Consider the following 15,347-nt stretch of genomic DNA (forward strand, 5'->3'; position numbering starts at 1 on the left):
GGCTCATAATAGTGGTACAGTGAAGGTATTGGCTATGATGACACCCCCCCCCCCACCCCCCGCCCTGCTCTGGACTTTCAGAATCCTTGGATGACCTATCACATTGTCAAATTCTAAGTCACTTGAAACCAGAGAGGTCAGGTCTCAGCCTTCAGATCCCACAAACCCTGTGACCCCAGCCAAGTCCATTCACCTTTCTGGGTCTCAGTTTTCTTCTCTGTGAAATGAGAGTGCTGGGCAGGCTCACTCTTCCCAATCTGGGGGAAGACAGTAATGAGTGGGGGCTAGGGAGAGAGGGCATTTTCCAGTAGCAAGGTAGGCCTGGTTAATGGTGTTGTCATATTTCTGAGCTTTGGGTTGGAGCGATATCACCTCATGACTTACCTCTTGCTGATCAAAGCTCTGACTGGCAGTTAAGTGTCTTTGATTAATAAAAAATGGGGAAAATGAATTAATCATGACTTAAATGCAGTGCATTTGGGAAACAGAATCTTTAAAAACTTAGATCCACTGGGGCTGGGAGGGAAAAAAAAAAGGTGTCCTTGACGAAGAGAGGTTGGAGACCCCTGTGGTCAATGTCCATGGAGCCCTCCAATTGTGGACAACAGACCTGTGTGGCCAGGGGCCAGTGGGTGCTGACACTAGGGACGGGGAGCCTCGGTCCCTTTAAGGCTCTTCTCCCTGCAGCCAAGCCCCAGGCCTCTGCGGGGGAGGACATGCATTATTGAAAGCGCATTTCAATACCTATTCACTCTCCTCCTCCTCCTGTGGGTGGCAATCACAGTTTACATAATCTGTCTCTCTGTCCTCCCAGGCAGCTGCTCCCTTCTGGCTGAGTGGTTTGAGGAGGGGGAGGGTGGGGAGAAAGGAGAGACATTAACCGTGTATGGCCACCTCAAGTAGTGGCCAGGTTGCCTTGGAATGAAGGAATGAGATCAGACTTTGACGTTACACAGCCCTGGGTTCAAGTGGGTACACAACTTTGCCCACTTCTTGGTGATCTTGATCCACTCCCATGGTCTCCATTACAGTCTCCATGCTAATGGCTCCTAAACCTCTGTTTCTAGCGCAAACCTCTTTCCTGAACTCCAGGTCCACCTGTCAATGACTTGAGGGATAGCTCTGTTTCTGTGTTCACAGACAGCCTAGGCTTAGAATGTACCAAACTGATCTCACAGTTTTCTTTCAAACGGTCCATCCATCCATCCATCCATCCATTATCTATTCATCCATCTACCCACTCATTCATTCATCTATCTAATCATCCATCCATCATCCATACATTCAACCACTCATCCATCCACCCATCCGTCCATCGATCCATCCGTCCATCGATCTATCCATCCATCCATCCATCCATCCATCCATCCACCATTTCCTAAGTGTGTAGCATTTGTCAACTTTGGGGGTACAGCAAGACACAAGACAGGCACTGTGTTTTCCCTCCCAATACTTTGTTGTGAAAGAGACAGACAAATAAACAGAAAATGATAATAAAGGTGATGAGGATGATGATAAGGGAAGTGTAAGATGCTGCAGGAGCACAGAAGGGGTTACCCAACATAGTCCTGGGGGATCAGAGACTTTTTTGGAGGAGAAGCTGGAGATGTTTTTGGACCTGAGTGGTAAGAAAGAGTGAACTTTCTTTTCCTCTGTGTTCCTTGTTCCTTCTTGTAATAGTGTAACACCTCTTCCAGAGCACCTCCCCCTTTCCTTCTCACTGTCCTCATGGATTGAGTGGGAGATTCACGTAATTACCAGCTCCAGGGATGGGCTTGTGATCCAGGCTTGGCTACAGGGTGGATTACGGATCCGACCACTGAAATTCAATCCCAGAATTGTGCTGGAACCATTGGGGTTGGGCATCCTATTTCCACTGGACTTGCTCATTTTGTAGAAAGGTAGTTGCTGTGTTGCCTCCCTGAGGGGGAGATCCTGCCTGAGAGAAAGGCCAGTGTAGAGGAGGGCAGAATCCAGAGACATAGAAAGTCTTGTAGTCGTCATTTGAACCCCTGGATCCAGGTGTGCCAGATGCCAGCAATGTCAGACTTTTCTTTTTATTTTAAGTCATTTTGTGTTAAGTTTCTGTCACTTGCAGTTAAAAGGGCCCTCATTAACAGTAAAGAATCTCATTAACAGTAGGAAAGCATTTTCACATCCTTTGTCTTATTTGATTTTCACAACAGCTCTAGAAATCTGTTTACAGATGGCAAATGAAAGCTCAGAGAGCTGAGTCAGTGGGACGCAGCCCAGGTCTGTCAGGCACCAAAGCCCATGTTTTATTAAGGATACTTTGGAGATTAAACAAGAAGGATGCTAGGGAGTAGGATTCAGTTTTGAGCAGAGAGGACACTGAAGAACTGGTCCACAGGAGAGGACCTTCTTCCCCACAGCCCACATTCCATTACATGACTATGTTTCAAGATCTTACTGAAAAGTCACCTCCTCCATGAAGCCCCTGGGAATCCCTGCTCCTGGATGCTCTTCAGCCCTGGTCAACATCTCTTTCATAGCGTCAGTCACTTTCAGCCTCCCTCTTTCACTTATGTCAGTACATGACTCATCTCCCTTTCAGGGAGGTCTGTACTTTACTCATCCTTGATTAGACCTGAGCTCCTTGCCCCATGCCTGGCACGCAATAGGGGTTCAATGCATTTTTTAAAAAAATAAGTATTTGAAGTAAATTAATGTCCATATAAGAAGTACATTTAGGATGTGAATCAGAGTGACAAGGTGACAGAGGAAAATTGAGATGAGACACAGAGACAGAAAGACACACAGAGAAAGGAAGAATGAGTCAGTGAGGAAGTGAAAGAGAGCATGTAAGGGGAGGCCTGAGCTGGAAAGCCAGAGAGAATGCCCTGGGTATGGAGATCTGGGAGGGTCTGCTGGCTTTTACTGGGGTTCAGGTGACCTTACTCCTGGTGTTTTATAAGGGAACCCTCTGGAAAGGACTTGGTTTGCCCAGAACCCGGTAGGGTTGGAAGGATAAACCCCATGGGATGGGTGGAGAGTAGCTGGGGAGTCAAGAAGAGTCCCTGTAGCCACTCTCACTACCAGACTGGGGTGGGAGAGACCAGCCAATTGTGAGAGCTGCTGGAACTGAAGGAGCTGGCAGGGCTCCACAATGACAGAAAGGAAGGACAAGGCAGCTGGGGGGAGTGGCACCTAGAACCTTCCTGTGCCACATCCGGAGACCTCCCCACCAGTGGTGGCTCTGCTGTGAGCCTTCCCTCCAGGAGCCCAGACCAGAGAAGGCAGCAGGCCTGTGAGTTGCCCCACTCTGTTCTGGGACTGGGCGGTCCACCAGTGGCCCCTCTCCATCATGACTTTGGCCATCACCATCCATAGTCTGGAGCACCATCCAAAAGTGATCCTATTTATTCTGTCCATCTTCTTGTTTCTTATCTATCTCTCCCTCTACAGGGGCATTGCCAAGAGGATACGGACCTTGTGGGTCTGCTAGTGCCTAGCAGTGTGCCTGGGGTGTTCACCAAACGCTGAGTGGATTCATGAATGGAAGAAGAAGCTGGATGGCTGGCAGTGTGCAGTGCGTGTGTGGTGGGGGTGGGGATGTTGCTTGCAGGTAGCCTTGACAAAGCACTTTGCCAGGCAAGGCTCCCAAAATAAAGGCGTCTGGGCTCTGAGATGAGAGCCCTTGAGAAGAGAAAGGCCCTTCTGGGGCTAATTGTCTGGCTGGCAGCCAGAGTGAGGGCAGCTGCGGGGAGGTCCTAGGGCAGGGATGCTCTGCCTGCCCCTGCCACACCTGCTCTCTGGCAGGGAGGAAACCACTAGAGGCCTGCTGTAGCTGCAGGAGACAAAAGGGATGCTGCCCCTGCTACTGAGGGAGCAGAGAGCCAAAGTACTGGGCTGGAGGCAGGACGTGGAGCCACACAAGTCCTGGAAGTGGCCAGGGAAGGAATGAGCATGTGCCATCTGAACCAGGGGCTGCTTTGTAGCAGGCACCATGCTGGCTCATTGGCCTTTCTCCATAAGGCTCCGAGGAAGGGACTATTAAAACAGATGAAGGGCAGCCCGGGTGGCTTAGCGGTTTAGCGCCGCCATCAGCCCAGGCCTTGATCCTGGGGACCCGGGATCGAGTTCCACATCGGGCTCCCTGCATGGAGCCTGCTTCTCCCTCTGCCTGTGTCTTTGCCTCTCTGTCTGTATCTCTCATGAATAAATAAATAAAATCTTTAAAACAAACAAACAGGGGAAGAGTCTAAGGCCCAAGGAAGTAAAGTGACTGGTTCTGGGCCAGAGAGTGAGTGGTGGCAGACCAGGCAACTCAGGTTGGCCCAATTCCTCCCTTCATATCACTGGACATCTAAAACGATAATGGAGTTGGGAGTCACTAGGTTTCTGGTGGCTACTCACCTCTGCTGGGGCTTTTGGTGAGACGCAGAGAGAGCGGAGGGAAGAGGGAGAAAGAGAGGAAAGGGAGAGAAAATTTCCTTTTGTGTAAAATAGTGAGATAGATGTTCTTACAGCTGTTTCTTTACCTTTCTTCTTCTTCTTTTTTTTTTTTTTTAAGATTTATTTTCTTTGAGAGAGAGAGGGCATAAGCAGGGGGAGGGGCAGGCGGGGGGGACAGAGAATCTCAAGCAGACTCTGTGCTGAGTGTGGAGCTCCACATGGGGCTCAAGCTCATGATGTTGAGATTGTGACCTGAGCCAAAATCAAGTCAGAACCTTAACCAAATGAGCCACATGGGTTCCCCTGTTTATCCTTCCTTCTGTTCCTTTCTCTTCTATCCCTTCCCAGCCTTCCTGCTCCTGCCTGAGATTGATGAGGAAATGAACCTAGGGCTGAAGCCCTCATGCTGGGGCTCTACATTTAGCTCCAACAATGAGAACCTGGGCAAGTCATTTGCCTCTCTTAGCCTGGTCACCTCATCTTTGACATGTTGATAACAATTCTGACCTCTCAAGGAGGCTGTAAGAATTTAAAGAGGAAGTAGCTTAAGCTCTGTGCCTAAGTGAGACGCCATTGGAGTTAGCCAGAGGTTCCAGAGAATCTGCTTCTATAATCCCGGTCACCCCACTCAGCTGCCTGAGATGACTTTCTAAAATGAAATGCAGACCTTGTTCCTCAATTCCAGGGACATGAACAAGCAGTTTAAGAAAGAGGTTGTCCAAATGGCTAGTAAGCATATGAAAAGGTGGTCGACCTCACTAGTCATCAGGAAAATGCAAATTATAATTCAAACCACTATATACTCACCAAAATGGCTAAAATGGAAAGGACAGAAAATTATCATTATAATTGTTATTATAATTATAATATTGTTATTATAATTATTATAATTATTATTTAGGACACTAAATATTGGTGAGGCCATGGAACTACTAGAACTTTCACATAGTACCATAGAGAGTGTAAATCAGGACTACCATTTTGGAAAAAAACATTTGACAGTATCTGCTAAAAATGAACCCATATCCCCTATAATGCAATGATTCTACTCCAATGCATGGACCCAAAAGACATGTGTTTATATGCTCATCCAAAGATACATATAAGGATCTTAATAGTGGCATTTTCATGAGTCCTAAGCTGGACACAACCCAAACGCTCATCAACACTAGAATGGATGAATACATTTTGGTATGGTCTAATACATTATGTATTAATATTATAATATAATATATATAATTCCAAATATGATTATATTCAGCATATAATTTAGCAATGAGAATGAAGAACATGAGAGAGTGCCACAACATAATGCAATAACATGAAAGAATCCCAAACACAATGAGTGAAAGAAGTCAAATTGTAAAAGAATGCGTGATTTCATTTACGTGACATCCAAAAATAAGCCAACTAATCAATGAGGTTAGAAGTCAGCATAGTGGTTCCTTTTCTGAGAGGTGGTGATGAAAGGAGGAAAAGGAGCTTTCAGGAACGGTGGTAATGTTTGTTTCTTGATGTGGGGCTGGTGTACTTTGTGAAAATTCATTGAGCTGTAGATGTAGAGTATGAGTAGAGTACTTCTACGAGTGTAGGTGATGTTTCAACAACATTTTCCTACAAAACCTCCACCTGCCACGGTGCCCTTCTAGCCTAGGACAGGGTCCTGGCTCCATTGCCATCATCAAGGCCCTCTGCTGCTTGCTCTGGCCTCCGTCATCACTTCTGGGACAGTGGGTAGGTCTTCCCTCATGCCAGGTTATTTCTCACCTCTGGGCCTTTGCTCATGTTGTCCCTTAGCCAGGCAGGCATCCCTTTCTCCCCATTTTGTCTGTCTCCTCATCCTTTCCTGGACACCCCATCCCCGGGTGGGCCAGGTACCCCTCCTCTTCTGATCTCTCATGGTCCCATTCCACACTCCCCCATGTGGTTTTAATATTAGTATTACATCCCTGCCCACTCCCATAAGATCAGGGCCTGTGGCTGATTAGTCTCTCTGTCCTCAATGCTCAGTATGGGGGGTCTGGCATGGAAGACAAACTGAGTGTTTGCAGAATGAATGAAGGAACAGACATTCTTATTTGGGGATCTTATTTGCCCCTCTCATGCTCCCCTCATTTAATCAAGCTAAACCTCCATCATTGTTTTGTGACAGTCTCTGAGAGATTTCTCTTCTCTGGGATAAACGTCTCCAGTTGTGATCGATCCTATTTCCCATGTGATGGATTTCTTTGTCTTCTCTTTGGGAAATGGACACACATTCCCTTACCCTCATGTCCTTTTTTTTTTTTTTTTTTTTTTAAAGATTTTATTTGTTTATTCATGAGAGACACAGAGAGAGAGGCAGAGACATAGACAGAGGGGGAAGCAGGCTTCCTGCAGGGAGCCTGATGTGGGACTCGATCCTGGGACTCCAGGATCACACCCTGGGCCAAAGGCAGGTGCTAAAGCGCTGAACCACCGGGCGTCCCCAAGTCCTCCATTTTTACTGCAATCAGTTCCCCTGATAACTCCTGGGGGCCAAGGCAGTGTCTGGTCAGCCAGAGGTTAGAATTGGGCTAGTTGCCCAAAGCCCTCAAAGCCTAGACCCTAGTGACATTGGATCCTTTCACCACAAACACCATGGGAGTGATCTGAAAGTGGAGTGGGATGCTTAAGAGGTGAGGGTGTGGTGGTGAGCTTCTTGTCACCAGAAGCATGCAAATGGAAACTGGCTGGCTGCAGTTGGGGGTGATATGGGTGGGAGGTTAGACTTTATCCCTCCAGCCCAATGGGGAAAAGGAAGGGAAAGGACATCAACTGAGGTTCTGTGTACCAGGCTCTTTACATATGTAATCTCATAGACTTTGCACAGCTAGTCTGGGAGGAAGGTGTTATCATTGTGCCTATTTTAGAGATGATGAATCTGAGGCTCAGAGAAGTGAAAGGTCTTGTTAGGAATTTGAGTTACTAGGAAAGAGTTGAAATTTGAACCCAGATCATCCTGGCTCCCAAGCTCGCCCTCTTTCTAGAGCATCTCTAAAATCCCATGATTACATTCCAAGGCAACATTAGCTGTTTGTTGCATTGCTCCCAGGCTGATGAAAGGCTTGGCAAATGCCCTGGAGCCCCCGGGTGGGGCCTGGGGAACGCACCATTGGCTGAAGCTCTGGGCAAGGCTGACAGTAGGGATTGGGTTCCCTGAGTGCACTGGCATTTGATCACAGAAGAGACAGGTCCTGTGAGCAGCTGCAGTCACTCCCAGGTCGTCATGGACCTCAAATGAGATGCTAAGGGGGCCAGGTGGCAATTTCACTCTAAATGGGTTGCTCATTGGCATTTGACCTCTATTTTCCATCAACTTCATTTCCATTTCCTAATGTTTACTGATTGGAAAATAAGGAGAGGTGGAAAGCTCAAGCTAATGAAACTCTCTCCTCATGCTCGTCCCATTTTTCCAGATGTCTTGAGTTAAATGTACAAATTAAGAGGTGGCTTCTATGTGCTGACTATGAAGAGTCTCATTGCTTCCCATGAACCATGGGCCCTGGCTGCCTCTGCCCACCAGCAGCTGGAGTCTACCTGTTGGACCCCAGGAAGCCTCAGCACTGGCAGCTGCTGCCCCGGGTCTGTGCCACAGAGACATGGACTTAGTGGGTCCCATGGGCTCTGCCCTTGAAGTGAGACAGCTCACAGGACTGGTTCTGACCAAGGCACTGTGAAGGGAGCCAACAAATGCCACTTATAGGCTGACGTATTGGAGTGGGTGGGAGTCCTCGGCTGGCTCTCCTCCCCTGGCAACCTGGGAGCCAGCCTGGGTCTCTGAGTCATCGCCTGGAAGGAAGCTACCTGGACAACTGCTTGGCTCCACAGGAGATGAGGGAGACACATGCCTTTCTTATATTAAAGTCACAGAGGTTTCAGGACTCCTTCATTGCCATTGTTTAACCCAGCCATCTTGACTGCAGTCCCCATATCTCCCCTTTTATTGATGCCACAGTGCCTCAAATGTGTCAGGCACTAGGCAGGGCATGGATGGGAGGTGTGGTGGGTACCCTCACCCTCTAGGAAGCATAGTTAAAGAGCAGCAGATGGAAACAAATGAGTTTTTATAACTCGGAGTGCTGTGATAGGAGGAAATACAGGGTCTGTGGGAATCCAGAGAAAGGGTGGCAAAGCAGAGGGAGGGACAAGCACAGAAGGCTTCCTGGAGGAAGTGACTTCTTAGTTGAGTTGTAGTGGATGAAGAGAAGCTAGTTCAGTGGTCACAAACTGGTGGTTTGTATTGTTTGGTCAACACAGTATTTAAACTTTTTCTGAGAGTTAGCAATACTTAAAAGGAGGAGTCTCATAAAAAAATCTGGAATTGGGGATTTACTTTAAAAAGTCAGGATATCGACCAACAACTGAGGCCATGAGTCTGTATAGCAAGAATTATCTGGAGCTGGCAGTGGCTGCCCCCTTAGACAGGCATGCATTTTCCAGATCACCATAATTCCTTTCATGTATTTGCTCTTGGCCAGCCCTGCAGACAATTGGGTTTGCTGCCCCTGAGTGAGTAATCCTCATTAGACTTCTTCAACCCAGAGATCCTTTTCAGCCATGGGGCTAAGGGACAGGCTTATCTAGCTTTCTCCCTCCCACAGCTCATTAGAGGATCCAGAAGCCCCTCCCTAGAAGTCTGAGGGGCTCCTGTCTTGACTATGGCTGACTACTGGCCCCAAATCAGGACCACACTGGTCCAGCCAGTGTGGGCAAAAGGAAACCCCAGGGATGGCTCCAAAGAGTTGGGCCTAGGGGACCTCATTGTTCACTCCTCCCTTGGCTCCTCATAGTAGACATTTGCTGCTTTTGGCTGCCCAGAGTCCAGGTCTCCTCTTTTTAGAAATAGTCCCTTGATTTTCTTTTTGAGAGTCACCCCTTCCTCAGTGTTTAAATCTTGGAGGGGGTTTGATCAAGCTTCATGCTTTTTGCTGGCTAAGCGGAGGAAACAGGACCCAAGCCAGGCCAGCTGGTGCCCCTCCTGGGGCTATGGATCATGAGCAGAGTGATGCAAGGAGGAACAGACATAGTGGCTAATATATCCCACAGGAAGAACTCAGAAAAACTGGCCTCAGTTCCTGCTGCCAGAGCCCTGGTCTGTTCTGGTTCCTGTCCTTTCCTGGGTCTGATTCCCAGCCTTTTGCTTCTAGATGCTATCTGATAACTTCTCAATAACCCCTGGTTCTGTATGATTTGGTTTCTGTTATTTGCTACCAACAATCATACACAGCCCCTCTCAAAGGCAGGTGTGAATGGTTTGGGTTCACACTGGATTCCCCTGAATGCCAAGCCAAGCTTACATAGGCTGTAGAGGCAGGCTTTTCCTTACCCTTAGCATCTTCCCTCTCCTCTTCTGGAACCACTAGGTCATCCTTTGCAGTCCCAGCCTCACCAGAAACCAGAGGACTGGTATTTCTTCCAGGCACACCCTCTGGGGGTAGCCCTGACTATACTGACTGCTGCTGGGCCACTGTTGTCATCCCTGAACTAGCAGCTTAGTCTGGAGGCTCAGAGTCACTTGTCCAGCAGTCTGGCTCCTTAGGATGGGGGCCCTCTCTGCCTCCCCAGGACAAGGCTTAACCTAAGTCTGTAGATAAGTCTGGAGACATCTTGCCTGTGAGCCCAGCAGGGGCTCTAGAGCTGTGGGACTCCTCTCAGTGCTTCTGACAGACTGGCTTTTCTCTCGGTCAAGACCACCTTTATCTTGTTTCCATGCATATATCATCTTGTACTATTACTCACTTTACACCAAACAAAAATAACGCACTGACTTTTTAACCTTTAATACATATATATCTAAGGGGAACATGCTGATCATTCTCATAAACAAGAAACCTGCATCATGTTCTATAAATGGAAGATAATGGTAAAAACAAGGACACAGAAAATACAACATTGTTATTTAATTTCAGAGGGATACTGTGCTGGAAATCTGGGCCTCTTTGTCCAAAAGGAAGACCAGTAAGTGTTACAGAGGCATTAAGTGGATGCTAACCTCAACTGAGATTTCCTCCCTGATGTAATCAACCGACAAGGAGATAACTCTCTCCCAGGGCTACTTAACTTGTGCCTGAGTAACTCTTAAAATGGCATCATGGACCACTGATGGTTAGTCCCCACTCTGTGGAAAGCAGTTCCTTTCTAGCCTGTGCCTGCTCCAAGATCCTGTGGCTAGCTGTCTGTCCGGACTTGACCATGGCTCCCCACTTGTACCCACCACACTATTCCAGGCTGACCAGGCCTGGGTGCTTACCTTGCCCCAGTTGATGAACTTGGTTCTAGGTCTAGCCCTTGAATTGAGAGAAGAATACAAGAATGAAGTCTTTAGAGCCCTTCCTAAGTGACAGACACTGATAGGTATTTTACTCAGATTATCTCAGTTTTCCCTACATTTCATTCATTCAACTACCACCTTCATAATTTCTGCCATATCGGTACTATTCATTTACCTTGTAGTTTTCTTTAAATTGATTTGTCTTTTAGAAAGCTCAGAATTTTATTTCAAAAGGATATGCCATATTTTTTCCATAAATCACAGAGTTTGGTGCGTCAGTTATATTTTTCTAACATACATCAATTGTGAGCTATTAAAATAATAAATGTTCTTCCATCTACCACTTAAAATCATTGTGTACACCATCAATCACCCATGTACCTGCCCTTGGGAAATACTGTAGCTCCTTAGTTAATTCTCACACATTTCTGGAAGGATGGTTTATAGGTAAGAATGTAGAGGCTCAAAGGATTCTCTTCCTGAAGTCCCACAGGCAGAAAGGCTTGGGGCTGAGATTTGAATCCAGACAGTCTAACTCCAAATGCCAAGGTTCTTTCAACATCAGTCCTTTCCAAATGGATTTTTTTTAAATCCAAAGAATCCGTTAAAAATGAAAATGTGTTTGGAAATCCAATATATAAAGCAGATAAAATTGGGGTTTTAAAGAATTATTTAAATGGGATTGTTGGATGCAGAGCTTCTTTTTTTTTGGGGGGGGGGGGGAACTTCTCTTGCCCTAATCCATCATACAATGGCCCTTGAGAACCTGTCTCAGAAGCCCAGGACTCTGAGGAATGTTATTTTAAACCCACATAGCACCACCCTATCTCTTGACTTCATTTAGTCCAATTTTCCTCATGAGCCAAATTCCTGAGGGACAACTTCTGGGTCTGTGTTATCTTTCCTGGCTGGGCCTTGCTACTTTGGACCTTTGCCATTTTGAAATCTTAAAATTTTCCATCTTACTATCTTGAAATCTTCCATTGGTGTTGAAGGCTTCCTCTGACCTAATTTTTCATTCATCGAACACTGATGTCTAACCTGTATCCATATTTTTAGATAATACAAGAGGAATAGATGTAGTGTCTTTAATGGGTTCCCAAGCTCATATGGGAGATGGATAGACACAGTCAAATGGAATAAGATGTCGAGCAGCCCCTGTTCATCTGAGTCTTATTGTTGTCTCAGGTCCTGCCTCCTTTAGGTACCTGGTTGCATCCTGTATGAAGCAGTGCCTGAGATGGAGCCACTGAAGGGACCCCAGTGGTGCCAGAGGTCTTGTCTGATTCCCCCCTATGGTTCTTGGGTCACTGTTCCTTTAGCAACTAATGCCTGATTTAAGTCTGGACTTAGAATCATACCATACTCAGACCCCCAAAACCTCACTCCAATTTACAATTGTGCCAGCATCTGCAATATGGAGCTCTGACTGGCTCCTGGCCTCAGCCTGCCTTCTACCCTCATGGCAGTCTATGACTACCCCCTGCTCCAACCTAGAGATCTCCCACTGAAGTGGGTTCCCTTAAAGGACCTTTCTCTGCCATGAAGAGAAGAATCTGTCACTCTAAAAATATAGGAAGATCCTGTCTGATTTCCAATAAGTTTTAAAGATTACTAAAGGACATTCAGCCTTATGGTGCCTGCCCTCTGACCAAGCCAAAATTTCTACCCTTTTTCCTCAGCCCTGGCTACAGCCCTGGCTCTCTCCAAGATGCCTCCATCTTTGGAAGGCCCTGAATGTCCCCAGAACCATCACCCTTGGGGTTTCTCCTGTGCTGTGGGACCTGGGCTAAGCTAAGCTTGAGTGCTAGGAAGCTTTTTCCTTGGTAGGTCCTAGAGTTGGGTCTATTAGCAAACCCAAAACAAGTCAAGTTAAGCCAACTCAACTCAACTCAACTCACTCATTTTAATTCAATGCATACTTACTGTGTATCTCTTTGCCTATTTGTACTACCCTGAGCTAGGTTCTAGTTTTGGGAGAAGTAGAATCCAACAGTTAATAAGACACAATGTTTACTCTCAAGGAGTCTTCTGTTTTGAACCTAGATTCCAGACTCTGATTTTTCCATGAGCTGAGGGAAATCCTTGCACAAGGGGTTGGAGAAAGAGCTTCCTTTTCTAGCCTGGAGACATCGCAACCAGCAATGTAATATCTAGAGTTTGCTCCTCAAGACTTCTCAAACTACCCTCCTGGGATTGCATGACTTCAAGACTTCAGATTGCAGGTCAGTTGGTCCCTAATCCTTTAGGATATGGTTCATATGGGTCCTGAGTCATTCACTTATTCACAAACTTGCATTGAGCACTTACCATGTGCTAGACACTTTATAGACATTATCTCATTTAATTCTCACAACAATCATTGTAGATACAAAACCAGTACATGGCCAGTTAGAATTTAAACCAGTGCTAATTCCAAAGCCCATGTTCTTTCTTTCTCATCCCACTGTCTCTTGAAACAACTGGATAGCATCCATAATAAAGGTTGTTTAAACAAACACCTTTCATGTGGAGGGAAAGAATGGATTAATGAATATTTTATATAAAGCAAAATCTCACTGAGCCAGTTTATTAGAATTCTTTGAGAAGTGAACTATATAGGGAGATAAAGGGTGACTTTCACAAAAAGCCTTTGTCAAATTTCCATCCTAAAGCCTATTAATAAAATTGATTCATTATAGAATTGGGCAGAGGTGGGTGTTGAGTGGGAGGGAGTCTATTTTTGCATGGATAGAGAACTGGCTTCTAGAGACAAGAAAGAGAGGGTGGGGATAAATGGATGCTTTTTCAAATGAAGAACTAGGGTTCCCCAAGAATTGGTGCTGAGTTTGGTCTTATATAACACCTGAGGCACATGCATTGAGTGCCCAGTGTGTGCAGTTCTTGCAGTAAGTATGGGGGATAGCCCCCCAAAAACCAGACTTAGCTCTTCTCCTGGAGAAGCCCAAAGAAAGAAGTACCCAGTGATATCTCCAAGTTTTCAGAGGACAGGAAGCTCTGGAGAGGTTGAAATGCTAAGACATTGGAGATAAAACTGAAGAAGATGGCCAGGGAAAAGGACAGAGCCCCCATGCAGCAATCAGAAGACTTGAGCTCTAGGACCAGTTCTGTCACTGACTTGCTGTGTGACACTGGTCAAGGTCCTTCCCTTTTCGGGTCCCAGTTTTCCCTCCTATACAAGGAAGGAATTGGACTAGATGCTCTGTAAGGGTGTGGTGTTCTGGATGGAGGACAAGGATTTGAAATAGAACCTGGTTATGAGAAAGTCTTTATTTCTTGTGGCAAAAATGTCTCCTTCTGTCCCTGCACTGAGATGGGGGACACTCTCCCTCTGTCTCTCTCATTTGTGAAGAATGAGGATGAGGCAGAGAGCCATGAGGTCTGTGGTGCTGGGGCTCAGAGCCCAGCCTGGAATCCCTCAGTGGCATTCATTGCGAGTGACTCAGCATCATAAATAGCTCCCATCTGGATGAGCAACGATATCTATAGCGATCAAGCGATCTCTATATCCACACACACTCTCTCTGTGCAAATATGTGGCTCACTGTATGCTAAATACGAGGTGGCCTGGAGACGTTCCTCCTCTTAAAAGACTATTTGGTATGAAACTCAAGACTGTTTATTTAAAGAAACAAGTTTACAACTATGCACATTGGATTACTGGTAGTGGGTGGTGGGGAAGAGGCGATGTGGATGAAGGGACTCTGGGTGTGATCCAAGCTTGGGGGCCATCTGACAGAGGGGCTGAGGCCAACCACTCCACCTTCATCCTCTGTCTGCAGCAGGAGGGGTAATGGACACCAATTTGAGATGTTTGGGATGCTGGGGTGAGGGTTCAGGCTGGGGGGTGGGTAGTGTTGAGCTCATCAGCGCAGGAAGCCACAGTTAGCAGAAAGAATATAGGAACTGGGGTGACAAGAGAGCCAGGTTCCAGCCTTGTTCTGCCCTGCCATTGATCTTGAGCAGCTCACTAATTCACTCATTCATTCTTAAAGCATGTACCAAGCACAGACAACATGCACAGGCCACATATTGGGATACAGTCAAGAAAATGTAGGTGAGAATTCAGGCTTAGCTGCCTGCCAGCTGTAAATGCTGTCCCCTCTCTGTGCCTCAGCTTCCTTATCTGTAAACTGGGGACAATACTCCCAAAGGTCTAATGCACAAGAAAGTGCCTCTCTGCTGTAAATGGCTCTGACGATGCAATCTAGCACCATTCCACCACATTGCCCCGTTGATCCAACCCCTTTCTACTTAGAAGTGTTCTTGGTGATCACAGAGGGGAAATGTCATCATGACCCCCTTCAATAGGGCCCCAGGAGTGGAGGCCCTGAACACCACCCATGGGCATGACCCTGGGAAGTACCCTTACCTTTGCTTCTTGGCTGAGCTGAGATATAGGAGCCTTCAGTCAACGAGCAGAGCAGGTGGCATGCCAGAAATGTACAGCTTCCTGGAGCAGGAGAGAGGGTGCTAAAGGTGAGAAGAGAGGACTTCTGAGCTGGCTTCCTGAAAGGGCACTGAACCCCAGACTCCACTGAGGACATGCCCTTGCTTCTCCTAAGGCCACCACTGATCCCCTGGGTTCCAGCAAAGGACTGGGCAAGATGGGACCCTACCTGGCATCAGACCCAACCCC

General features: G+C 46.8%; 1 protein-coding gene and 1 pseudogene across 6 annotated transcripts in view; one reads left to right on the plus strand and one right to left on the minus strand.

The window, feature by feature from the left end:
* The window catches only part of CPLX2 (complexin 2), an 84,399-nt gene that overhangs the window by 57,095 nt on the left and 11,957 nt on the right, over positions 1 to 15,347 (minus strand). For 4 of the 6 annotated variants that reach the window (XM_038534714.1, XM_038534712.1, XM_038534710.1 and 1 more), the window contains exon 2: positions 15,081 to 15,161. The exons of 1 other annotated variant lie outside the window; for it this stretch is intronic. Coding sequence is in view for 3 of the 5 variants with exons in the window: in XM_038534712.1 (XP_038390640.1) it covers positions 15,081 to 15,161 (81 nt within the window). In the remaining 2 variants the exon portion in view is untranslated. Of the gene's footprint in view, positions 1 to 15,080; positions 15,182 to 15,347 lie in introns of all 6 variants that reach the window. One more of the 6 variants, XM_038534715.1, reaches the window with a different exon arrangement.
* LOC100686949 overlaps positions 1 to 15,347 on the plus strand; it is a 76,403-nt pseudogene that overhangs the window by 23,308 nt on the left and 37,748 nt on the right.

The sequence above is a fragment of the Canis lupus genome, chromosome 4 (genome assembly GCF_011100685.1).
Source record: "Canis lupus familiaris isolate Mischka breed German Shepherd chromosome 4, alternate assembly UU_Cfam_GSD_1.0, whole genome shotgun sequence".
NCBI classification, from domain to species: domain Eukaryota; kingdom Metazoa; phylum Chordata; class Mammalia; order Carnivora; family Canidae; genus Canis; species Canis lupus.